The following is a 24,327-nucleotide window of genomic DNA, read 5'->3' on the forward strand; positions in this document are numbered from 1 at the left end:
CGTAGAAACTGTTCATAACTTTTAATTTGGACAACAAGGATTAAACCAATGTTAAAATGACATCAAATCCAAGGCCTGGTTGGTCAAACCAACCAACTAGTAAAGAGTTGAGGAATGAGAGACAGATGGAGGGAAACGGGGCTAAAAGAAAAGTCAAGCTATCAACTCAAGTCACCCTCAAAAGAAGGATTCACAGATGTGGGAGACCAAAGTTACAAAAACGGTTTTCTTCTAAAATAATAATAATTAAAAAAAAAGGCCTTTGCCATGAAAATGATGTGTATAATCTATGTACATCATTCTCAGTTCATGTATGCATACAAAAAAAAAAATCCACATCACAAGATGCTTGTGTTCAAGTATATTCACCAACTTCATCTCCATGATTTAGCATTCTCATCTTTCCACATTTTTTTGAAATAAAATGTCCTTCAAAATAAAAACAAAATGCAGAAAACCACATTTTATGTCCTACCAATACATATATACTGTATAAATACATACATAAATATATTTTACATACAACAGCCATAAATTTGAAAAGGGGATATACAGAGCAAAGGGGGAGGGGTGGTAGTGTGTGTTTTAGCTTGTGTTGTAAAATGGTTTGTCCCTCTTTGATCTCGTCAGTCAGATAGGCCGGTGTGGTGCTGTGTGTTGGCGTATGTCCATGCACACACACAAGCACACATTGTAGACGTAGTCATCTCAGTTTGCCCAGTAGGGGGAGCTGCCGTAGCTCGACTTGTTGACTTGGCTCTTCTGCTGCAGGCTGCTGGACTGGCCGCGCTGGCTCGGACCACCCTGAACATTGAGGGACAATAAATAACTGAACATTTGCACAACACACCTCTAAGAAGAGTTAAACAATGTGGCGGAGGAATCAGTCATGACTCCTACCAATCATGGTAGGAGTGTAGTACCTGTCCATCCTGAGCTAGATGGTGGTGCAGCAGCTGTGAATGTGGTTGCTGGTGAGGCAGGATGTGGAGGAATGGGGCAGGTGCATAGCCTCCAGGAGCTGCTCCAGGGTTCAGAGGCCCTGGACCCCCCAGCGCTGATGGCAGGCTGAAGGGAGGGGGGGTCCCCGCATGGAAACCCTGCTTATCAAAAGACTGAAGAGGAAACAGGATGTATTCGTATTGATACTAAAACAACAGGGAGGTTGTGTGGTGTCGAAGTACCTGAGGCTCACCTGGGTCTTATTGTAAACACTTCCACTGATGTCTGGCACACCGGAGTTACTGGATGTCACTGAGACGCCTGTCAACAACAGCAGCATTTACACACTGGAATGCCACACCCTTAAAAATGCAAATTAAGATTTTGGAAAAAGCTTTTTCTCCTTACCTTTCCCAGGCCCAGTACCAGCAGATTTGGCTTGTGCCTGTGAGGAGGAGTTGTACCCTTTACTGTATTCCACTCCTGCTGGCCCCGCTGTCAGCTCCTCATACCCTGGAAAGAAAAACATCAACCCTAGAGATCAATATTTCCCCTGCCAGAAATATCAAAATACTTCATACTCTAAGTTGACAGACGTTGGTAACACTTGTCACGAACCTGAGCTGAAGGTGTGCTGGCCATAACCGCTCGGCTGCTGCTGTGTCTGCTGCTGGAAGGGGCTAGCCGAGGGGTTTCCCAGGCCGAGGCCCATACTGTGCTGCTTGGCCGAAGCTGGTCCTGGGCCTCCGGGCGGAACAAACATTGTATGGCCATACTGGAAGGCAGCAGCGCTGGGTACGGCGCCGGGCACTCCGGGATAGTAAGGCAGGCCCGTGTAGCTGTAGCCTGGTGGCAGAAAGGCCTGCTGACTGCTGTGGTGCTGCGGTTGGCCCTGGGGTTGAGGCTGGGCCTGAGGAGGCTGAGGCTGGGCCTGGTTCTGTCCTTGGCTCTGGGCCTGGGGAGGCTGTTGTGCCGCCAGGCTTGAAGGGGGTGCCGGGGAGGTGGAGTCATTCCTGCCAAACTTCGTGACTTCACCTGAAAAATAGGAGAGATGTCACGTCAGAACAGATGCTGGATTGTAGCACTTTGGACGAGGCCAGCCAAGGGTCAAGGGACTTTACCTGAGTAAGGGTTGTTGGCTAGGCTCCCGTCTCTACCAGAGAGAGTCGCTGTGGGGCCGGGGAATGTGATTCCATAGTAATCCTGCAAAGAGGGCTAAAGGAACAGAAGAGGATCAGGAGAAGATCCACAGCTACCAAACAAACAAAATCCTGAATGAGGACTACAGGGATTGTGATTAAAAAGCTGTCCAAAGAGCTCACCATTGGCAGTCTGGACTGGAGCATATGGAGGTCCTCATAGCCATAAATCTGCTGTGAGACACAAAGAACAAGCAGGCTCAGTTTCACAAACTACCAAATATGTACAAAAGCATATACAGTAACTAAATACTCTAAGAAAATAAAGACTGTGATTCAGTTCTCTGAAAGGCTTCAAGTGTGAGTATGATGATAATGAGTCATCTAATCAAATGCAAAATCAATGTAGTTAAAAGAACAAATGTATCTTTACGACATCACAGCTGACTGGCAGAAATAACGTAGCACTTAAGCAGCTGCAGATCCTGAAAGTTTACTTACTGGGTAAGCGGGCAGCAGCCCTCCGGGGCCCATAATATACTGGTTGGGCAGTAGAGGAGGAACTCCCTGGGACAGGTTGGGAGGAGCTTTACCTAGCAATACAATTACACGAAAACAATCCCTTTAATACACTTAAACGTAATATAAACCAACAGCTCCAGTCTCGGGCTATTTGACGATCCAGATTATTTAAACTGTTTATTGGGGTTTAACATTCGCAGTGGCTGAGGTGTGTTTGTGTACCAGTGAGGGGTGTGGTCCTTGGTGCAGAGAGGTTGGACGTGGCAGTGGCTCCATTGGAGCCAAGTCCCAGCACTGTGCTGGCGGCGGCCATGGCAGCAGAGTGAAGTCCGCTTGTGCCAACGATACCACCAACTGTGCTGCTCATGTTGTGGCCCATGTTTGTCATGTTGGCCAGGTGGCTGATGTTGCTGCTACTGTTGCTGCTGTTGTGGGTTGAGTGGAGTGCAGAGACGGTGGGCTGGGATGACACGTACGAGCCAGACGAGGGAGCCAGAGAGCTCATGTTGCTGTTGTCAACACTGGTGTACTGCAGAGGAAGAAACAAAAGGAAGCGGTTTGATTTGAAATGAGTCTATTCATCATGTTTGTCACATTTATTAATGCATGCTGTCTGTGTACTGGTGTCTGAGCTGACACACAGGTGGCAGGGGCCCATTACCAGGGAGCCGCTCTATATTTTCATGACAGTAATGTTTTAACTGTCCGTTTTTATCATTATCAGCTTTGTGCATCAGCAAGCTATAGATCAGAGTGGCACATCTGGGAACTTTGGCTTTCAGAAATGTCCCCTCCCCCTTTTGGGGGGAAAACATTGGCCTCTCTCCATGGACGTCAATGTAAAATAGCCTTACTAAACCAATCACTTGTAAACCACCGGCTCAAAATTACTTTAAAAGTGACATGGCGGCACTATGTCTAGGGGTCGTATTGGCCTCTGCCTGCCAGAGAACACGCTGTGTAGATGAAAAAGGTTCATTTGATCCCTCCTTAGTCATGTCACTTCAGTCTTCCCTTCTGTAGAGTGGTGTCATAGAGCCCTTCTATTAGGATCTTTGAGACAGGGAAAGAAATCAGAGATAAGAGGTTTTTTTACATCATTGTTGGTGCAAGTACATACACAGCAACTCCTCAACATAGTGTTATTATTCAAACCGGTTAGTTTAAAGCAGACGTTTGGAGAAAAGTCTCAACTTCCTCCAATTCTCCGTTGCTGTCAATGCAACGCAATCGATCAGACCGGCATTTCCTCATCCCCCTGGAAAAGGATCAAATTACACTTTTTTGGACTATCTAGCGTCTTCTACGGCAGGAAATTACAATACCTCGACACAGTGCCGGCGTGTCGTCTTCAAACTAATTCTGATCCAGTGTTTCACAAAGGACTGGTTTAGTAAGGCTATTTTACATTGCAGCCTATAGAGAAAGTCCAATGTTTTCCACCAAAAAGGGGCGGACAAAACCACGCGGCTCTCTCACCACTGGTGAGTGAAGAGGGAAATGTGAGAGGGAAATTGTAAAGTGCTTTGAGACAAAGTGAAAAAGCCCCACTTAGAATTTTTTGGATTTTAGCTGAGACTCAGTGTCCTGTGTAAACACGGTGGTGTGTAGTGGAATGCTAATAGTGCTGAAACAACTTACATTATCCTCTTTACTTGTGTATATCTATTTACAAAGGACAAATTCTTATATAGAAGGTGTTGATGGCAGAGCAAGCAGGTACTTACAGTTAGAGAGCTGGAGCCCAGTGCTGAGACTGAGGAATGACTGCTGGCATGGCTGTAGAGTGAAGGCACGGAGGAGAGTGTGATCATCAAGTGTACAAGGAGACATCACAACTTTCATAACACTGCTTCTTCCTCTCGATCACTACAAAGGACAGCTCATTTCACAACGTCCAGCAGAAGAGAAAATGTTTAACGTTCACAAATAACAGCCACTTGACAGTTCCAAGGGCCTGCTAGTCTGTATTCTCTGAAGAGTTCAAGATAGCTACGTTTGATCAACCAAGAGTCAAACACAGAGGTGGTGCAACCTCAAGTTTTAAAGCCGAGATATATTTAGTAAGTCTGCTGTGTGTGTATCACCTGTTGAGTGAGTTGAGTTGGTTCGCTGTGGGCAGATCCTGTGCCAGGTTGGAGAGCGTGGTTGAGCTGTGTGCAGGCAGGGTGGAGGGTAAGTGGGAGGAAGGTGCCGAGGCCCCATTGGTGCTGATGTTCATCGACGGCGACTCTGGCTTCGGTGTGGAGGAAGCTGATGAAGCTGCAGAGAGGGATGACATATCTCGTAAACGACTTGAAGTAGCCCGCAAAAGATGGCTGTTATTTTCAACATTAAGTATGCACCGAGAAATAAATGTATCATAGGAAACTTACTATCCAGAGCAGCAGAGGTTCGTACACCATTCAGACCATTCTGGTGATAAGAGAGAAAAAAAGGCAGCTGAGTTTGCATTCATTGATGAGAACTATTACAATATCTACGAACAGATAAACAACTTGAATCCAGCTGAGGCTTAGCATTACTTGATGGACAAAAGGGGAGAATCAAACCTAATCCAGATTTATTTACCATGTCATATAAAGGGTTAAGACCTCTGATTTAAAGAACAACCTTAAATTTCACACAGTTAGCCAGTCTTCCAGAATAGGGCTGACCTGATGATTCATCACCTGCGAATTCTCACTGTCACACTGTTTACACAAGATGCAGAAATAAAATGCGGTTTTCTGTCTGAAAAAAGAAAAAATGTTGGGCCCTCAACTGACTTTGGATGGTTTCTCATCTCAGTCGACTCAACAATTTGCCAGCCTTTGAAGCCGGATAAACATTTCTTTTGTGAACACTCTCTACTCACCATCACTGGCCCTGTGGCCTCTTTGTTCTGGGAAAAGGCCAGTCGTGTGTGAGGGGGCATGGTCCCATCATAACTCCCCCCCACAGAGGAGAAGGGAGAGGAGGTGGGTACAGAAGAGGAGGCGGTTGAGGTTGTTGAAGAGGAGGAAGGGTTGGTGGAGCCGGCCGTCCCTAATGATGAGGGAGTGAGACTGGGCAGCGCCACCGCAGAGGAGTGATATACTGGCTCTGATGAGGACAGGGGCGAAGGCAGGGCGACAGAGAGAGGGCTGCCCAATGACTCACTGCAGGACACCAGGAGGAAGCGAAGAGCACACAGGGTCAAAGTTAGCAAGTATTACACCAAATTAGCTTATCTGAGGGGGGAAATAAGTGATTGTTGCTGTGAAAGGAAAAATGTTTTTAGTTTACTAAACTGTTGTGGATCGTCTTTGTTTACAACACAGCTATACTGATGGTGAAATTGAGTTTTCCAAGTAATATTACATTTGTCATCTTTCAAGCAACAATTTATTGATTTAATATTTTAATTGTACCATTTTCAGTGGTCTAATGTATTTTATTGTCTTAGATTAAATGTCTTTTAGACGTGATCAATGGTGTTTTGGAATTAAACTCCTTGAATGTACATTTCCTGCGCTGTTATCTAAAGATGTAACTCATCATCAGCAGTGCCAGTACCTGAGCGGTTTGGAGTACAGGCTCGTCTGGCTCTGTGCTCCTGGTCCTGGTGCAGCTGGTGCTGGCGCTGGGGCCGGCGTGGACTCCCTGGATGCTGCACTCACACAGTTGTCCACAACTCCAAACTCCGGCAAAGCTGACTCTGATCCAAAGTCTAGAGCTCCAAACTGGAGGTTCAGCCCTGGGATGTCAGCCGAGCCTGGCATCTCTACTGCTGTGGAAGGGATCTGCCAGAGAGACATAGCTGTTCATAAAAAAACACAAAGCTAAAAAAAAAAACTAAATACGTGAAAACATATCAAAACATCTATATTAAAAACTGTAGCAAGCTCCCCAAGCAGCCAAATGAGCATTTGAGTGTAACTAGAAAATGATAACCATCACCATTGACTCCCTACCTTTGATGTGGGAGGTATCCTTCGTTTCTGGCCTTTGAGCTGTGCCCGTTGTTGCTGTGGCGTACTGCTGCCCTGAGGGTCCAGCCCTGCACTGGAAGCAGGAGGTTTAGCACCAGCGTTAGCCATCACCGGGCCTGCCTGTGCTGGCGTGCTGGTGTGTTGGGGAGCAGGTGAGGCTGAAGCAGGGGGTGCTTGTTGTTGTGATGGAGGACTGGGCTGACGTGCCAGAGGCAAGGAGGGGCCAGTGTGCCTCTGAACCAGCTGGCTCAGCACCAGTGAAGGCTCTGGCTGCAGGCCAAACTCACCTGCAGTCAAAGAACAAAACGCAGGTGCAGGGCAAGGATTTGAAATAAAATCAGATGCAACTGTGTGCACGACTGTACAATAACCTCTACACTTAACACTTACGGCTGAACTGCGAGGACAGCGAGGTGGTGTTGGATTCTGAAGCCTTCATGTCCCAGCTAGAGGAGGAGGGCGGAGGTACAGGTGCTCCCAGGCCTGGCAGTCGGCCAATGGAGGTGTTGCTTCCTTGGGTGCTGACAGGAGGGGCAGCCTGGGATGAGGGCAGCTGACCCAAGCCAGGACCCTTCAGCTGTTCCAGTATCTGAGCTCCAGGGCTGGGCTGAGTCCTCTTGGCTTGGCCCAAGTCCCCAAAACCAGCTCCAAGAACAGATGACTGGTACAGATGAGGAGAGAGGAGTCATCCATCGTTGTTTATTTATACAGCAGATTCTCAACCTACGAACACAATGCGTTCCGAACAGCTGTTCGTAAGCTGAATTGTTCGTAAGTCGTTATATATTAAATTAGCATTTAGCATTAGCATTTAGCACTAGCATTTGCTTTCTTAGGCATGATAAACACGTGAGAAACGGGTGATAAATATATGAGAAACGGTAAAGTATCCAAGATGGTACGAACTAAGATGAACACAACAACAAGTGAGTGTTGGAGCAACGAACGAAGTGTTGGAGATGAGCCAGTGCTGCTCGGCGTGGGTTGCGGCAGAAAGGGGAATCAGTCGGATGTGGCGCGCTGTACAAAATACGAACTTGCGAACGCAATACGGCATTTTACGAACATTTATGGACATCCGTCAGCGGTTGTTCGTATCTACGAATGTTCGTAACTCGAATGTTCGTAAGTTGAGAACCCTCTGTACATGTACTATGTGTGGCAGATGAAGGAATGCATATTCAGTTTTTACCAGAGCAGCATGTGCGTAGCTTGTGCTACTGGTGGCATTGCGGCTGGGAGGCGGCTGCTGGTGATGGTGGGAGTTGGTGAAGACCAGACTCTGAGTGGAAGAGGAGGACGGAGGTTCTCTTCCTCCAACTGCAGGCTTCTGCAGCAGGGAGGCGAGGTCCAGACTAACACAGAAACAGTTGGTTAAGTCATTTGGAAAATGTTGCCAATGTGAAATGTGTTGGAAATAGCCACAATCAAATCCTTCATGGCATTTAGCTTGTAAAAACAGAAAAAACAATACGTAAAAGATACCTTTGACAGGTAAATGAACTTACCTTTGCCCAGGTGTGATGTGGTTCTCAGCAGCAGGTGCACACGAGGAGGTGAACACTTTGGTCTCTGCGAGCTGCAGAAACACACACAGACACAAGAGACACATTGTTACACTGAAAAGTAAAGTCAACAGACTTCTACTGTAATGTGCTTCCCTTTGTGTCAACTCACACTAACATCCTCACTCCAGTCCTCAGCTGCCCAGTCTTCCAAAGTACTCCTCCAGGCAACTAGAGGACAGCCAATATTGAGTGAAAAAATGTGAATCCAGGTGGAATAATTAGGTAAACAGGATGCAGGATGCATGAAGCTTACGTAGATTTGCATGAAATATCCCGAGGAGGAATTGCAGTGCTGTTGGCTCAGTGTACACACTACTGCATATACAAATCATGAGAAACATATGTGCTGTCTAAGATCACCTGTCCCATCTGTGCTGTTGTTGGTCACCGTGTCCCAAACCTCTGCTTGTGTGGTCCCTGTTCCAGCCTCTGAGGTATAGTCAGCAGGATTGAAAGTCCTAAGGAAGATTCGAGGACAGGAAAGTTCAGTTACACAGACACACTGAAAGGTGAGGGGTGGCTGGCAGTGACAGAAATCAGATTTTGTTCATCCTTAATCAAATAAACAGTGTTTGCCGTTTCAGTATTAACTATTTGGTTGGCCAAGCTTGTTCTTGTTGAACTGATTTTGGACATTAAATCATTTTATTTTAAACGTTTTGTAGCCACAAATCATCCGAATCAAACACCCACCCAAAAGAAAGTCAATGTGGAATTTACAATGGATGTGAAATATTCTCAGATGAAACAAGGCCACTTGTCCATTGGATTCCTGTGGGATTTTTTTTAGAAGCTTTCTTGGGATATATTTATGATTTCGTTGGTGTCTGAATGAAAGTAGCAACTGAAGGCAAACAGTCTTTTATGAACAGATATATAGAAAGGCTGTGGAAACACATTCTAAAGTTAGTTTCAAGACAAATCAACCACTGCAAACATATAGAAACCCAATCATAAGCAAACAAAATTAACTTATTCCTTCCCTGGCATGAAAAAAAGAATAAAAAATTCTTTGAGAACGGCTGTGAATGTGTGTGTGTTGCCACCATACCCCATGCCCTGGGCTGAGAACCTGCTCCCTGCTGGTGCTCTGCCTCGACCTCGAATTCCAGATCCTGCATGACATTCACACAAAAAGTCAACAACACACACTCAAGCATCTGGTGAAACCGACGGTGTTGTACTCTGCTCCTGCTCACCTCTGCCACCTCTGACCCTGCGGCCTCGATCTGAACCTCTGTCCACAGGTGTCACCTCCACGCCGTTCTCCTCTGGACGTGCTGTGCATGAAACAAACAAATCAAATTATAAACCTTACAGTATGATGTACTCAAACACAATACTGAGAAGCTAAAGAACAGTCAGTGGACTCTGAACTAGATTTCATTGAATGTTTAGGCTCCTTACCCTGTCGGCTCCGGCTGGCACCTTTGCCTTTGCGGTTGGCGGTGGCACGGCCCTTGCTGGCCTCCCTCTCTCCTTTCTTCTCCCTATTCTCCTTGTTCTCCTTGCTTTCTGATGGGCCTTCCTTCACCAGGGGCTTCTTCTTCCCCACCGTTTCCCAAGAGGTCTGAAACCAGGGAAGTAAAGACAGGACGGAGAAGAAAAAAACAAAACACAGAAAGAATATATGAAAATATGTACCAACAAAAAAATAATACACGGTGCAGGACTAACAGTATAACAGATGTGTTTGTGATTGCACTTAATTAAAGCCCTTGTTTCATAAACACACATCAGCAGTGAAACAATGTGTCAGCGCAAACAACACCAAATATTACAGGACACGATAAAACATTCCTGAAAGCAGCTGCAGAGAAAGCTGTTATGCTTATGGAGTTAAGTGTGCACTATGCTGCTGTGTTATGTAAGAAAAACATTTCAAAATAAATGCTTGTTATTGGAAGATACTCAGATTTAAATGACTCAGATGAGATTAGTACACGAAATGATTTCTAAAATAACACTGATTACAATGCTGCCATCACTTCAATTAGGGTGTCAAGTATTTAATAGACCACTCTTCTCTTATGCTACACATATTCTTACAGTGAAATAAAACACACTCAGTTATCATTTCATTTGTTTATGACAGTTTGAATCTTGAAAAGTGCAGTGGAAACGGATGTAATCAGAGGGTTGATGTATCTGCCATAACAATGGAGTCTTTAATGTAAAGGGGGAAACCAGCTCTCTTCTATTTTTGGACTTCCATGAACTCAAAACAACAGTGGTAGCTATCTGTCCAGCTGCTTCGCCCTACAACCTACAACCTCTCCTCACCATCTGTGCAGGCTGGTATTCTTCAGAAATGTTGGGACGCTCACTCGGACTCAAAGGCAGAACAACACCCGAGTATTTACCAGACATTCGGAAGACCATATGACTTTGCAGTCTGAACAGGAGAGTGAAAACTGGTGTACAATAGTATGTCTTCATGCTCCCTGATGTTACACAGAGCCAGCAGTCACTCTGGCAAACGACAACTCAAATAAGTTTCCTGACAATTAGCAAGTGCCAACTGCTAACCTCGAGTTTTACACATTTGTTCACCTCAGCATGTTGCATCGCTTGAAATCTAGTGTTTATGAGCCAGAATGCTTTATGTTTCCTAATAAAGAGAAATATAAATTGCCCTGGTGTTGAAAATAGACCTGCAGCCTGACAAGTTGTCCTCACAGAATGTGTTTCAGCTGTGTTTTTGCAGTCATCTGTCTCATACATATCTGACATAACAGAGATGATGCTAATTTAATCAATACAGCTGTCTTATCAAGCCGCACAATGGCTCATATTGTGTTTCAGCATGCATGAGCATTTTAAAAACTAAACTACAGTGAATCTATAAGTGCTGATTTCACTACAAAGCCTGAGTTTACGGAACTACAGTAGTTAACAAACCATGATAGCACCTTTCCACAAATTGATTTAAACTGTTTAAAGGTATGGACAACGTCTGAATGATCTTAAAGGATAATTGAATGAACAAATTAAAACTCCTCTAAAATCCTAAAGACATTGGTAAACATTTCCAAATGTAAATCACATGTCATTGTACTGAGCTTCTCTATATTCTGCATTCCAAGGGGGGAAAAAAAAAATCAAATCACAAAAACTGAAGGAGCGCATCCATATGATTGAAAGTAAATGACAGGCTTTAATTTTCATGTGAGACTACATGAGATGATTTGTCAATTACCATGTCCGAGGTGCTCTCCAGGAGGAAATTGATGGCTCTGCTGACATCCTCATTGCAGTCATGAAGTGCTACCATGCACTCATCTTGGTTCTTCCCTGTCACTTCCATCAGCTGAGGAAAGCAACAAACACACATAATTAGACATGTCTGCCAGTTAACAAGGCATATGACACATGACAAAATGCACATCGTAGAGTGCTGGAGTTGTGGAAGAACTAAACATGATGCTAAGACATGAGTTTTGTACTGTCTGGCAAACACCCAAAGTGTTCCTCACCTGGTTAACTTTGTCCTCAAAGTCAGCATCATTCTTGTCATAGATCATCTGGGCAAGCCGGATCTGTTCAGCAGTAGCCTGTGCGCAAAAGAAAATATGACAACTCGGTGAAATTTTGTTTAACTGGAAGAAAAAAAACTGTATAATGTATAACGGATCAATTAAACTGTTAGTTTAATTTTCATTGTCAGAAGTCCCTGACAATAAAAATTAAAAAAAGTACACTGAGCAAATGTATTATCGGCATTAAAAGTGTATGCTGTGTAGCTGCAATCAAAACAAAAGAAATTTATTTTCAGTATTGATTACTGCATAATGTGTACATTGTGGTTGTGTTGTCAAGGGTAGTCCTGTACCTGCTCATGTATGTCTGTGGTTCAGAGGAGTGTGTTTTCAGAAAGTTTCCACATTACACATTACAGCAGCTCACCTGTATCTGCTTCTGTGGTTGTGGTAGAGATGTGTGAGTGGCAGCTGGCAGCGCTTTTTCCCGAGGGCCCCGGGCCTTGTCGCCGCCCAGCGAGCTCATCATATACAGTATATACAAAACTCTGTATGTACAAAATAGAAAAATCTGCAAAATATTAAAAAAAAAAAAGATGAGTAATATAACATATATGCAATAATATAACAGCATTGTAAATTACCACTGCAGTTACAATGTTGTTTTGGCACAACCTCAATACTTTCCTTGTGACTGTTAAGGAAGTGTTTATTACCAGAAATGTGTTGTGAGCATAGCTATACCTTATTGCACAATCATAAATACTGCCCTTATGGAGGCACTAAGACACAGCGTTGGCCTGGTGACGCAAGAGCTTTGCTGAAAATCTGGGTCAAGGAGGGAGAGCGACCCAGTGTCCTCTTACAAACGGTACAGACAACAGTGTGTATGAAGCAAAACAAACACTTCACACCCTGACCCCACACCCCCTCTTTACTCTTTAATTTAAAGCAAGTAAATCTTTCATACACACTTAAAGCGCTAAACTAATGCTGGGAAATGCTGGGATACTCTATGAAAATTTGACAACAGAATCATGTATATTTTATATATTTGATGGAAACATGGTGTATTACCACACAAGCAGGAAGTAATTGTTTTAAATAGAAAAAGATTGCACTTAAAAGATGTCACAAACACCTAAACAAACAGAGTTTTATCCACCTGCAAAGGTATGGAACATTTTATTTTTTCTGTATTTTGTGCTGCAGTTTGAAACTTTGACTACAGATACCCCCACTGACCCATTTGTGTTATGTCAGAGAACAATAGCAATCCAGGTTACAGTGCCTGAGTGACGTTGGCAACTACAAAGCTCCCATTGGCTGTTGGACTGAACAAAGCTTCTACACAAGAACGAACAAGCTTTAAATGCAATTTCTGATCAAAAATAAATAAATAAATAAAAACTAAATAAAAGTCAAAATGTTTGTTATATCATCGAAAATCGAAGGCAGTAGGCGCACGCGAAAATTAATAAATACAATATTAGTGTAACGTCACAATAATGTGTATTGGCGGTGTTAGACACGAACAATAACAAAACAGTCATTCAGTAACTCAATTGTCATTACGTTCATTTGGCCATATACAAATTACCAAATAAATATATATATATATATATATATATATATATATATATATATATTAGTTAAATTACACTATGCTGACATCAACCTGGTTACAGCTAACGAACAGCTGACTGACTGATAATTATCAGATTATTTTCGTAGTAAAGGCAGATGAGTGTTGTTTTGAACCAATGCTAACGTTAGCCCGCTGATGTTAGGTTACTTGTTGTTGTTTTTTTCAACCCAAATATGGGACTATTCGGTAACAATTAGAGGTTCATATCTATCTGCCAAAAGCAAATAAAAATTATTGTAGCGTCGATTTCGACTCAACACTGACCGACTTTCCGCTGATGGTACTACGGTCCCCTTTGTCCTCGCTAGCATGAACTGAAGTTAGCTACTGAGATGCTAAGGCTGACGCTACAGCGTCGATGCGGTGGGATGGCTGCTAGCTAATGATGCTATCTAAATCTGGCCCAAGTTGATAGCCAACTGCCGTTTAGCTGGCGTGCTTAAATCGTAAAGCGTATTTATAGGTCCGCGCAGTTATCTAACGATAGTGGATGTTATATTGAGCGCGTCGTCGGTATCTAACCTACACGCTTGTCCGCAAACAACAAAGGTGTATCAAATGTAAAGAAAAGGCCTCGCAGCGGAGCACAATCCCATCCCGACATTGCTTACCGGGAAACAAGACAACAGAAAAAAATTGCGAAAGACATTCTTCACAACCCCGTGTAAGCGGCACAAAGAACCCAAAGACCAACTGTTTTAGCGAATACTCGATTAACTGTATGGTTTAAACGTGTGGAAATACACAAACTAAAAGAAGGAAAACATGAGAAAATGTGTGTTTTTATTACCTGCTAACACGCTTCACTCGGCCAGCAGTAGACAAGATGGTCACGTGACGTGCGCTGCCGCGGTGGATGCTCCCCTCCGGTCTCCAGGTCACAACGAACTTCTTCCCTCAACGCTTCACCCTGTTCAAACTGGGATTCAAGTTTTACGGATGTTTATTAATATTTGTTTTTACAGTTGTGCTCATTGAAGAAGCGCACAGCTTTGTTATTTCCGGTGTCATAACAGTGCAGACTGGAGCATCAGTGACACGGAGACCTTTCTGCCTGAAGCGACTCCACTAATTCAAGAGGTGGTCTTCTAACTGGATCAACTAAATCACGTCAAGTACGAAAAAAAGACGCGTTACATCAATATACATTTTTATTTGTAGTATTTACTCCTTTTAAAGATTTAATAGCTTTTCCCCAGATGTTTATATCTTACAATATCCTCAGTCAGTCATTTGTAAAAACATTCATGAGGCGTGTATAAAAAAAAAAAAACAGGGCATCACCAAGTAGACAGATCAATCCACACACTTTCTCAGACATATACATACAAATTTATGCAATTGTCCCTATGTATTTTACACATACATATACACATTTATATATAAAATACACTTTAAAAGTGTTGTTTATTTATTCAATTCGTGGTCGTAATTGGGGTTTCTTTTTCAATCGATCATTGTCATGAAAACTGGAGAAAAGTTCCATGTAGAAAAGGAAAACTATGATCGCCTGTGGCAGTCTTTCACAGAAAGACTTGAGGAAGGCCAAAACGTAACTTAAGCCTACCCTGCCTCTACCAAACAAGGAAAAAGAGCAGAATCACTCACTCCTTGGTACAAAAAGAGGAAAAAAAAAAAGGTTTTACAATTGTGACAATAAATGTATGTGCCTGCAGCATTTAACTCCAGGGTAGAGTCCAAAAAAATCTCATTAGTTCTCTTTGCATCCTTCTATCTGGATGGCTGAGAATATCAAAATGAGCTACTACAGATCGTCTCCCCAGTTCCTGTGAAGGAGTCCCAGACTCATGAGGGGTTTCACTCCAGTAATCAAAGCCTCCCCTATCTATTAGTCATCATATTCGATGATAGTTAACTTGCTACTAAAACTGAAAATCTTGGGGTAAATTCTCTAGTAACACCCAAAGGGTTACTGATCAGGATTTGAACAATCTGCAGAAAGAATTCAGGTCAAAGGGAACGGGAACATAAGCAAAGAGCGAAAAGACAAAATCTTTCAAAAGAAGCAGATATAAACACTCCTGACCAACCGAATAAAAGTGACAGAGAAAGGGGGAAATAAATACAAATAAAGCAAATTAGAATATCAGCCTGTCAAATCACACAGTCAAAAAATAAAATATGCTTTTGTTTTGATTAATTAATTAGCAGAACAACAACACTGCATTTATCAATCTTAAATGTTTCTCCTCTACATCATCTCCATGAGGATAAGATGAGCACAAAGTCCCATTTTGATTGGCTTCTTTGTTTTTACTTCTGTCGAGAAAAGGGAGAAGTTCTTTGTGATTGTTACGGTTGCTGTTTCAACCAGGAAATATTCTCTATCAAATGTCAAACTGCACTCCGTTTCACTCCTTCAAAAGTAATTGTCTCTTCAGTCCTTCTTTCCTCTCTCCCTCTCTTTTATTGCTGTCCGTTTAAGTGAGAGAATGAAAAGGAACTTTTAGGAGAGAATTCCACAAGTTTTTCCACAAAGACACTGTCATTTTATCACAGAAGAAGCAGCAGTAAACACTATCCTTACATACAAAAACAAGCCAGCAAAAGACCATAGCCTAATCCCTGCAGGTTGGATGTAAATGTTTTACATGATGAGAACATGTATAACTTTATTCTTAATGTTTTTTAAAACTTCAGCGAGTTTCTCAGTGGCAGACTTTGCAGCTCTTGAAACGTATTGGTTAATTGTACATTTTTATATAAATAAACGGAGTAGCTGAGGTGGAAGGTGATAGGAGAAGGGATAGTGTAACAGTGGACACAAATATACACAACAACAATACTGAAAGCCGTGATACGGTAAGGGAAAGATCATGCTCCTGAGTCCACATGTGAGCAAAACAGAGTGACAATTCAGTGAGCAAGAGGGATACCAAAGACCGTGATGTCGATGAACTTGAAGAGGGGAGAGGGATGGAGGGACTGGTTGAGTAAAGATCTGGACGAGGGATGTAGTGATAGAGCGATGGTGGAGGAGGACAAGAGGAGGTTAGCTCCACAGTCCTGCGTAGTTGCCGTGCAGGCCAGAGCAGAGAGGTCCGCCTGCTACAAACAGCTTGGTGCCGGAGTCGTCGTAGCAGTGGGTGTACACCGCGTTGGGGAAGGAATGAATGTCCGAGAAGTAACTCCTCCACGTCTCATCGTGATTCTGAAAGCAATGCGGAGAGTTGGAGAGCGGGAGAGGGGGATTATGGGTCAGGAGAGCCCAAAGAAACTTTATAACCATTTATGAGTCTACAAGTACATCGGTGTCAGATCTACTTCAGTTCTAGGGCTGGGCAATGAATATTGATACTTTTATGGCACCGACTGAATTACTTGGGTAATATCTAGCATAAAAAAAAAGGCTTGTCATTTGGTACCAAACTTTGATAACAGTAAAAATTTAGTGTCCAGCGTGAGCTTGCCTGCCAAATGCTTAACTGTAGCTACAGAAAGCACCCTAGGTTACACTCCCCCATCTAAACTGCATGGAAACTACACATTTGTGGCACAATGTGCAATTTTTTTATTTTTTATTCAAAATTGACTTCATAAAATTGGTATGGAGTTAAATATTGTTAAGGAACCAGTATAAAGTCAAGGTATTGGTACCAGTATTGAAATGTTTTTAACCATGCCCCACCCTATACAGTTCACGGTTCATCTTTCAATAAAGGAGAAGTTCAGAGAAAAATAAAATAAAAATGTACCAGCCAGCCTTTCCCTGTCGTAAGCTTGAGGATGCCATCACCAGGACACTTCCGATACCCTCCGGCTGGATTAAAAGGGTTCTCCAGGAACCTCTGAGCGCGGATGTCATAGAAGAGAAGAGAACCTTGGCCGGTACCCACTGTCACAATGTGCTCATAGAAACTCACTGAGCGGATCCCTGCACAAACAGACACAGACGTGTAATGCAAAGCTACTCCAAAGTAAACGGCAACCCTCCGCTCCTCTGTGCTTTCCAACCTAAAACCTGGATCCTTTGGGAGTCACTGTCTCTCCGTCTACCCCTACAAAGACATAAAATATGCTTTTGGTAGCGAAATGACACTTAAATTCCTCTTAAAAATCATTTCAATGTTGTGCTTTTATAAGATGGCTCTTAACATAAAAAAAATATTGGAGCTAACAAACTTTGTGACATCCCAGTTACATTGTGAACCATTCTTACCACTGCAAGCACACCGACGTGTGGTTGGTTATTGCCAAGTATATAATATGCAGACTGCTTTAATACGAGGTGCGTCAGCTGCTCACTGCTTGTGTTACCAGCCTCTTGTGGAAGTTTAACACGTCACTTACCACTCCCTCTCTCTCTGGAATTAACAGACTTTATGCTGTGTGTTGGCTGCCGTGGATCCAGAAAGGAAACATGGGCCTGAGAACCCACAGCGTAGACCGACCAGTCCTGTCCATAAGCCAGACACACGTTCTCTTTGCAGTGAGGCAGCTTTGTGGACAGTATCTACGGGGAACAACACAGGATGTTTACACTGAAGGAACTAAATGAGAAAAGGTTCAGAAAATATAAAAATATTAGAGGAATATTTATTAATTTGGTTGGCAGCTGATCACTTATTAAACTGAACAGGCACTCTAAAAATGTAAAATGTGGTGTACCTTGCACAAGTTATGCTCCGCTTTCCAGAGATGGAAATAACCATCCAAGGACACAGCACCGAGTTCCTGAAAGGGAACAAAACAACACAGGAAGACAAGATGTAAATGACTAATGCCGAGTTGTGTGGAGGCAGAACTAGAAACAGTGGAGCTGCCACTCCCCTGCAGGCTTTGAAAGCCATTTTAAGAATTGTCAAATTCTCCTTTGACAGATAATTACTTTAGTCACATTTAATGCTGGTTACAATGGATTCCAGGGATAATTTAAAACCCAAACGTCCGAGTTGACTAACTACAATCATAAATGGATCTCTAATACTATTATTCACCATGGTAACAGGTAAAGAGAAGAGTCATTTTAATCCTATGGAGGTAGAAATACTATTGTGTGACAAACACATGTATTTATAAAAGCACAGAGTTGGAGAGGAAATTAAACAGCATGCCAGCAGCTTCAACTCAGAGCTAACAAAGTAGATTTTTACTGAATTAATAATTACTATTATAATGCTCAATGTTTGAGTTATATTTCTTATATACTGGATTTTCCTCAAAACTGCCATCAAGTATATTAGAAGTATTTTACACACAACACAATCACACAGTTTCCTCGCAGCTGCGTTAGGATGAACCTTACTTTATGGTTATTGTTGAAGGCCAGAGCACGGACTTTACAGTTGTATGGGTTGGTGTACTCCTTGGGAATGTCCTTTAGGGCACGGTGGGAGATGTGGGCGTAGGAGGGCACCGTCTCTTCATTCTGACTCCTCTCAGCCTGGCTCATTACTTCCTCTGTAACCTCCCATAAGCCCATGGAGCCATCTCTGGACCCTGCAAATTTAAGATCAAAACAGGGCTTATCGATATTTTACCTCGACTAATTCATCAACTAAATCACACAAAAGTGTCATAATGAAATATTGGATTACCATCGTGGTATGCCAGGCCCTGACTTTGAATTAAGATCACGTGAAGGCATGCAATGCTCAATGCCCAATGCTCACAATACTAAACTCACCAGAAACCGCCATGTTGTCACTGATCCACGCTATGGAGAATATCCAGTCGTTGTGACCATCCTGAAAAACAAATGGCTTCCATGTAAAAGTTATACAGCTTTGTGTGCAGCAGGGTGAAATGCTAAATAGTAACAAGGCAATATTAGCAAAATTTTATCCAGCAAATAATATTGCAGGATTTTAATCCTCTTTGGTGGATGAAGAGAGAACTTTAGAGAACCTGCAAGGTCTGAAATGATAACTGGCATCACAGCATGGTCAAGCTTAAAATGTCAGCATTCAAATATGAGTATATCAGCAGGTTAAGTTAGCATTGTTCCAAAAGCAGCCAAGGTAGCCTGATAATCACTCTGAACTGCCATTATATTTGACATTATTTATTCAGGAAGACATCTTCTTGTTGAAAAGGTAAAAGAGCAAGAAACAAAAAAGTCCATGAACATTACATCTGTAAGCTAACTTAAACGCAACTATGCTTGTAACCCTTTTTGTCACAATTTCTTGTAAATCTAGCTCTTTAGCTAGCATGCTATGTTGAAAGAGGACATCCCTGTTGTTCTCCCAGCAAAGCAGACAACTGTAATTAAAAACAACACCAGACCTTTTTGAATGGCTGAACAAATAAAGAGACCTGGACAGAGATCGAGTGGTCTGGAAGAAGGCTATGGCAGAGCCAGATGGGAACCAATACTTGATGTTTATTTATCATGTTGTAAAAAGTATTGGACAAATCCAGTGTCCAGTGATAAAAAGTCAGGGAAACATAAAACTCATCCTCTGAGGACTAATATTTATGGCAATCAATTGTATAGTCGACGATATACTTCACTATTGGACAAACCAACCGTGGAATCTGTAGACCACCTCTGCAGGTGAGGCCAAAAACAACTTGGAAAAGTAGCTAACATGCTAACAAACATCTCACTCCCAAACCAACTAAAGATGTCAGCACTTTCTAAAATAATCATAGATTATGACTTCCGAGATAACAAACTATGGTTCATGTTGTGGTTAGTACACAGATAGCTTAATATAGCTTGAAAGAATCGAAACCAAAAGATTTATAACAAGACAAAAGAGTGGATTAGCAACCATAAGCTATAACTAAAAGGCAGTAGAGCTCAAACCACTTACATCTCCAACACACACAGGGTCCAGTGTGGGCAGCTGGTAAATGGCCAGGCTGTTGGGGTTGTCTCCTCCTGTGGCGAGCAGTGTCCTCGAGGGGTTGAGTTCAATAGCGTGGATCCCACAGCCCTGCTGGTCCAGCCGGGCACGAGAGCCTCCTGTGGGGTGGTAATTTCGCCCCGCCGCCCCCGCCGCTCCAGAGCCTCCATCATGACACTCCCTGTCCTTCAGCATGGGAATACGCGTTATCTGTCCTGTCAGGACATCGGCTACAAAAAGCTGCAAGGAAATTAAGAAAATGCATCACGTTAGCCCCAAATGTGTGGGAGGAACATATAAAAATCCTGACAGAGAAGTTCAGTCATGTTTAGGTCCAGTGATCTGAATAACAAAACTCAAACATTTAAGAAACAAAATCAAGGACCCAAATGCTAAAAATCATTTCTATCTGAAAACACACAGGCCCTCTGCATGATAGAAAGTTCAACATGGCATCTTCTTGGGAAATGTTGTGCATGTTTACAGTATTTTCACCGACAACTCAACCCTTTTGTTTTGCAACCACAATGCTTTACTTTGACAAATGTCCAGTGGGAAATCCTGCTGACCTTTGGGATATATCACCACATCAAAACAAAAAAATAACTTGAAAGACTTGCAGCTAATTCAGCTCTGTTACTTGCATTACATGTCAATATCAACCTTTAGGCATCCAAGCTGGTTATAGTTTATACATGACAGTTGCAATAATCAAATTATTCCAGTGCACGTAAATTCACTGGTTAATATTAATAGTATTATGAGTAGAGCTGCAACTATTAGTAAACTAATCAATTTGTTGATCAACAGAAAATTCATTGCGAACGATTTTGAAAGGCGATTATTCGTTTTGAGGTTTTTTTGTTTAATTAAAGATGCTAAAATGATCAGATTTCTGACATTTTAAAAACCAAACAGCTTATATATTAACAGAGAAAATAATCAACAGATTAATCGATAATGAAGCCAATCGTTATTTGTAGCCGTAACTCCGTCAAACACCAAAGAAAGGCTTAACTAACGCAGCTCAGTAACCAATGGGAACCTCACCGTGTTGCACTTAGTCCCACAAACCACCTGCCGGTGGTTGAGCCACTGCGAGGCAAACACCTTGTTGAGTCGTCCCAGAGAAAACTCCCTCTCCTTAAGGATGCCAGGGAGCCTGCCGGCTGCAAAGCCACGCAGGCTCCGCTGGAGCCGCAACTCGTGCTGCTGTTGAGGTCTGAACTCCCGCCCTCGGAGGGCACACACCACAGAGCGCCGACTGCACCACCACTGCTGGGCATGACGCGATGAACAAGAAACACGGCTCCGCTTCTGTGGCGTCTGACACCAACCCAGCTGTAGAAAGGAAGGGGAAGAGGAAGGTAAATCACCTGAAGATGATTTGTGGATAAAGCAGATGACCTTTGTCAAGCCCCAATATTTTACACTATCAATTATTGCTTTTTATTAACAGTAATTTAGAAGTTAGTCTACAAATGTTAATTACTGATTTCAATACAAAGAGCTGATAGGATTTAAATTAATATGCTGTAATGTCATTGCATCCTTGTGTGTTTCAGGTGCCCTCATCCCTATTTTAATGTCTTTGCTTAGCCATACCCATCCCCCTGAGGACAGTGGACACAGAGTTTTAGTGGATCATGGGACTATTACTACAAAAACACACACATCCACATTGTCACTGACACTTCTTTGGACTTGGTCAATAGAGACCCAGTGCACATAATTGCGCTGAATTTAAACATTTCACTCGGGTCAGTAATGGCTGTCTAAAACCGAGGTGCAGAATACCTATTGGCATTATTAGACCCCTTAAAAACCTCTTTATGTACTTACTGCACATCACTGGTCAGGAACACGTCAAAGTCTCACACACACGAATACATTCCAAAAAAGTGTTTAGACTGAGTCATACTATTTGCACCAGGGACACTCCCATCTGTCCATCAATACATTTGTTTAACCTTTGCAAAACTGAGTGGCTTGTTACCTAGACTTTTATGGGAAAATGAAAATGAAATTTGGTTCATGCAAGTAAGACTGTATAGACATTTCACAGTTTACAACATCAGTTCACAGCATCAGCATCACAACAGCAGTTCACCATTAAAAAAATGGTATTCACTTTATTTGTTGACAAATATTTTTTTTGCTTTGATATCAAAGTACAAAACAAATGATAATTTATACAGCAAAAGAATTGCAATATGATCAAATGAAATTTTTATTTATTTATCAAGAATTCATAACAAATGGAAGAGATAACAACAGGAAACCTGTCGGATCAGCTCGTACTGCATTTAACATTCATCCGTTGGATGACCCTTCATTTATTTCAAAGCTGCCTGAACGATGTTGAACACAGCTGTTTGCAAACATTTATAGTGACATTAGGGATTTTCATTATAATAAATATACACATATTACTGTTATTTATTAATTGTCTCACCCTGGCCTAATTATTCATGCCCATTGTACGTTGTGTAACAGTTTCTATTCACTGGCTCTCAAAGGAATATGTGGTTGTATCCGAGTTGTTTTTTTCATGTAGTCTTTGATCGTTAGATCTGATGGGAGAAATTAATAGATTGGAAAAATACTTCTGGTAATAAGGATGTGGTTCAAGGGTACTGGTGAATGATGGGGGTCCCACCAGCCACAGACACGCACCAACACTGTTGACGTGACGCAGTAAAAGCAGGTCGTAAATATACATAGATAAATAACAAACCTTAGGATATTTCCATCCAATTTTCTGGTTTGTTTCAAGGAACATTTAGTGGCAGCTGGGCAGGCTGAAGGAGCAAAGTCCTATTGATGGGGAATGTTGTCGTCAGCAAACATCTAATTTATTATCCTGCACAAACCGATCTACGGTTCGTCTGACGTGAAGTAAACTGGTTAGCCAGCGTAACTGGTAACGTTTCCGCTAACGTTGCAATGGCGATGCTTAATTATACTAATTAGATAATTTCACTTTCTTTTTGATTAATGATTAAAAGGTGACAGGTAATGACCCAAACCGAGAAAAAGACTGTCAATCTTAGTTTACTACCTCCGATAGTGTTTTTATAAAATGGTCACATTTGACTATAACCCTAATGAAGGAAAGGTAGCCGACCTTTTGGCTAGCAGTCGTAGTGATAACGGACTGCCGTTGGCTAACGTCGTGCTAACATTAGCAGCTACTGCCTTTCAAATAGAAACACCCCGTCATATTTTTTTCAAGAAGACCGCCATTGTGCATGTTTAGTGCATGTTTAGTCAAAATATTGCAGCCGCATATCTGTTAAAATGTCACCAATATCCCGTTTCTAACAGGGCTTATATCGGCTAAATCTGGCTAGCTCAGTGCTCGTTAGCATGCTAATACAACTGGCTAGCTAACACCGGTTTCCGCCTACCTGTTGTTGGTCCTTGGGCTCTCCTGCCTTCCTTTTCCTGCTAACTGTTTTTCTCGCCATAATCTGACACACACAGTTCCCTCACCCACATGGAGGGTAAAAGTGACGCTGGACACTGGATCATATAATGGCGATATGCTATTTTAGTTCCTTGGCCCTCGCTGGCGGCGTCCGACGACAAGGAAGGGCGATCACATACGGGAAAGGTTGGTTAGTCGCAGGCTAAGATTATCGCTGAATCCCTTTCGCTCGCCAGCGTCCCAGCTTCTCAAATATTACAACACTTCACGCCGTGAAAACTGCCCTGCTTCTAGCTAGCTGAAATCAGAGGGTACACACTCTTTTCCCCTGCCAAGTCGCGTCAGCAGCAACGGCGAAAGCATTGGGCAGCGCGCAGCCGCACTCAAATTAAACATCAACAAAAACAAGGTCGTACGTGAACGGGAGCGTCATGCGTGCTCGTCCACGCCAATTGCGTGAGACCCATACTGGTCGATGATTCTGATCTTTCTGTGCAAGAGCATACCGTATTATTTGTTTTAGTGACAAAATTGTTAGTACATGCGAATACCTTTATATTACAAGTCTTCTTATACAAATATGCAAGTCTGATCTACAAAGCTATACGCACATAATGGTAAGGTATTGATTTGTTAAAAATAGGTACTAATATATAAATATAACCAAATCCTAAACTATCAAAAGTTTCAGCGTACACATAAATGTAGTTCTGTGAAATGATTGTGATTCACAAAAACTAATATTTTATTGGCACCTGTTATCTCATATCCCTTGCCATCTTTCTAATTATTGTGCATATTAATGCCTTCCTGTTCACCTGGAGATTTCGA

At 42.5% G+C, this 24,327-nt stretch overlaps 2 protein-coding genes across 2 annotated transcripts; both read right to left on the reverse strand.

The window, feature by feature from the left end:
• Positions 1–6: 6 nt before the first annotated feature.
• ubap2a (ubiquitin associated protein 2a) lies at positions 7–14,095 on the reverse strand. The gene is made up of 27 exons (XM_069712041.1): positions 14,042–14,095; positions 12,031–12,174; positions 11,601–11,678; positions 11,324–11,434; positions 9,532–9,694; positions 9,324–9,404; positions 9,176–9,239; positions 8,485–8,582; positions 8,234–8,292; positions 8,065–8,135; positions 7,749–7,911; positions 6,947–7,217; positions 6,539–6,843; positions 6,141–6,367; positions 5,461–5,743; positions 4,979–5,018; positions 4,691–4,865; positions 4,331–4,382; positions 2,826–3,132; positions 2,583–2,674; positions 2,265–2,315; positions 2,064–2,157; positions 1,561–1,977; positions 1,351–1,455; positions 1,196–1,263; positions 924–1,115; positions 7–804 (listed from the first exon to the last, which is right to left on the reverse strand). Exons 2-27 carry the CDS (start codon positions 12,130–12,132, stop codon positions 709–711), a joined length of 3,765 nt encoding a protein of 1,254 aa, XP_069568142.1. The 5' UTR covers positions 12,133–12,174; positions 14,042–14,095; the 3' UTR covers positions 7–708.
• A 294-nt stretch (positions 14,096–14,389) lies between these two features.
• dcaf12 (DDB1 and CUL4 associated factor 12) lies at positions 14,390–23,895 on the reverse strand. The gene is made up of 9 exons (XM_069712058.1): positions 23,477–23,895; positions 21,117–21,407; positions 20,034–20,306; positions 18,899–18,959; positions 18,518–18,711; positions 17,881–17,946; positions 17,563–17,725; positions 16,968–17,146; positions 14,390–16,423 (listed from the first exon to the last, which is right to left on the reverse strand). Exons 1-9 carry the CDS (start codon positions 23,534–23,536, stop codon positions 16,265–16,267), a joined length of 1,446 nt encoding a protein of 481 aa, XP_069568159.1. The 5' UTR covers positions 23,537–23,895; the 3' UTR covers positions 14,390–16,264.
• Between the last annotated feature and the right edge of the window lie 432 nt (positions 23,896–24,327).

This window comes from Brachyistius frenatus, unplaced genomic scaffold, assembly GCF_029030835.1.
Source record: "Brachyistius frenatus isolate BFR_SWC_R1_liver_20210118 unplaced genomic scaffold, ASM2903083v1 Contig_4, whole genome shotgun sequence".
Lineage (NCBI taxonomy): Eukaryota > Metazoa > Chordata > Actinopteri > Embiotocidae > Brachyistius > Brachyistius frenatus.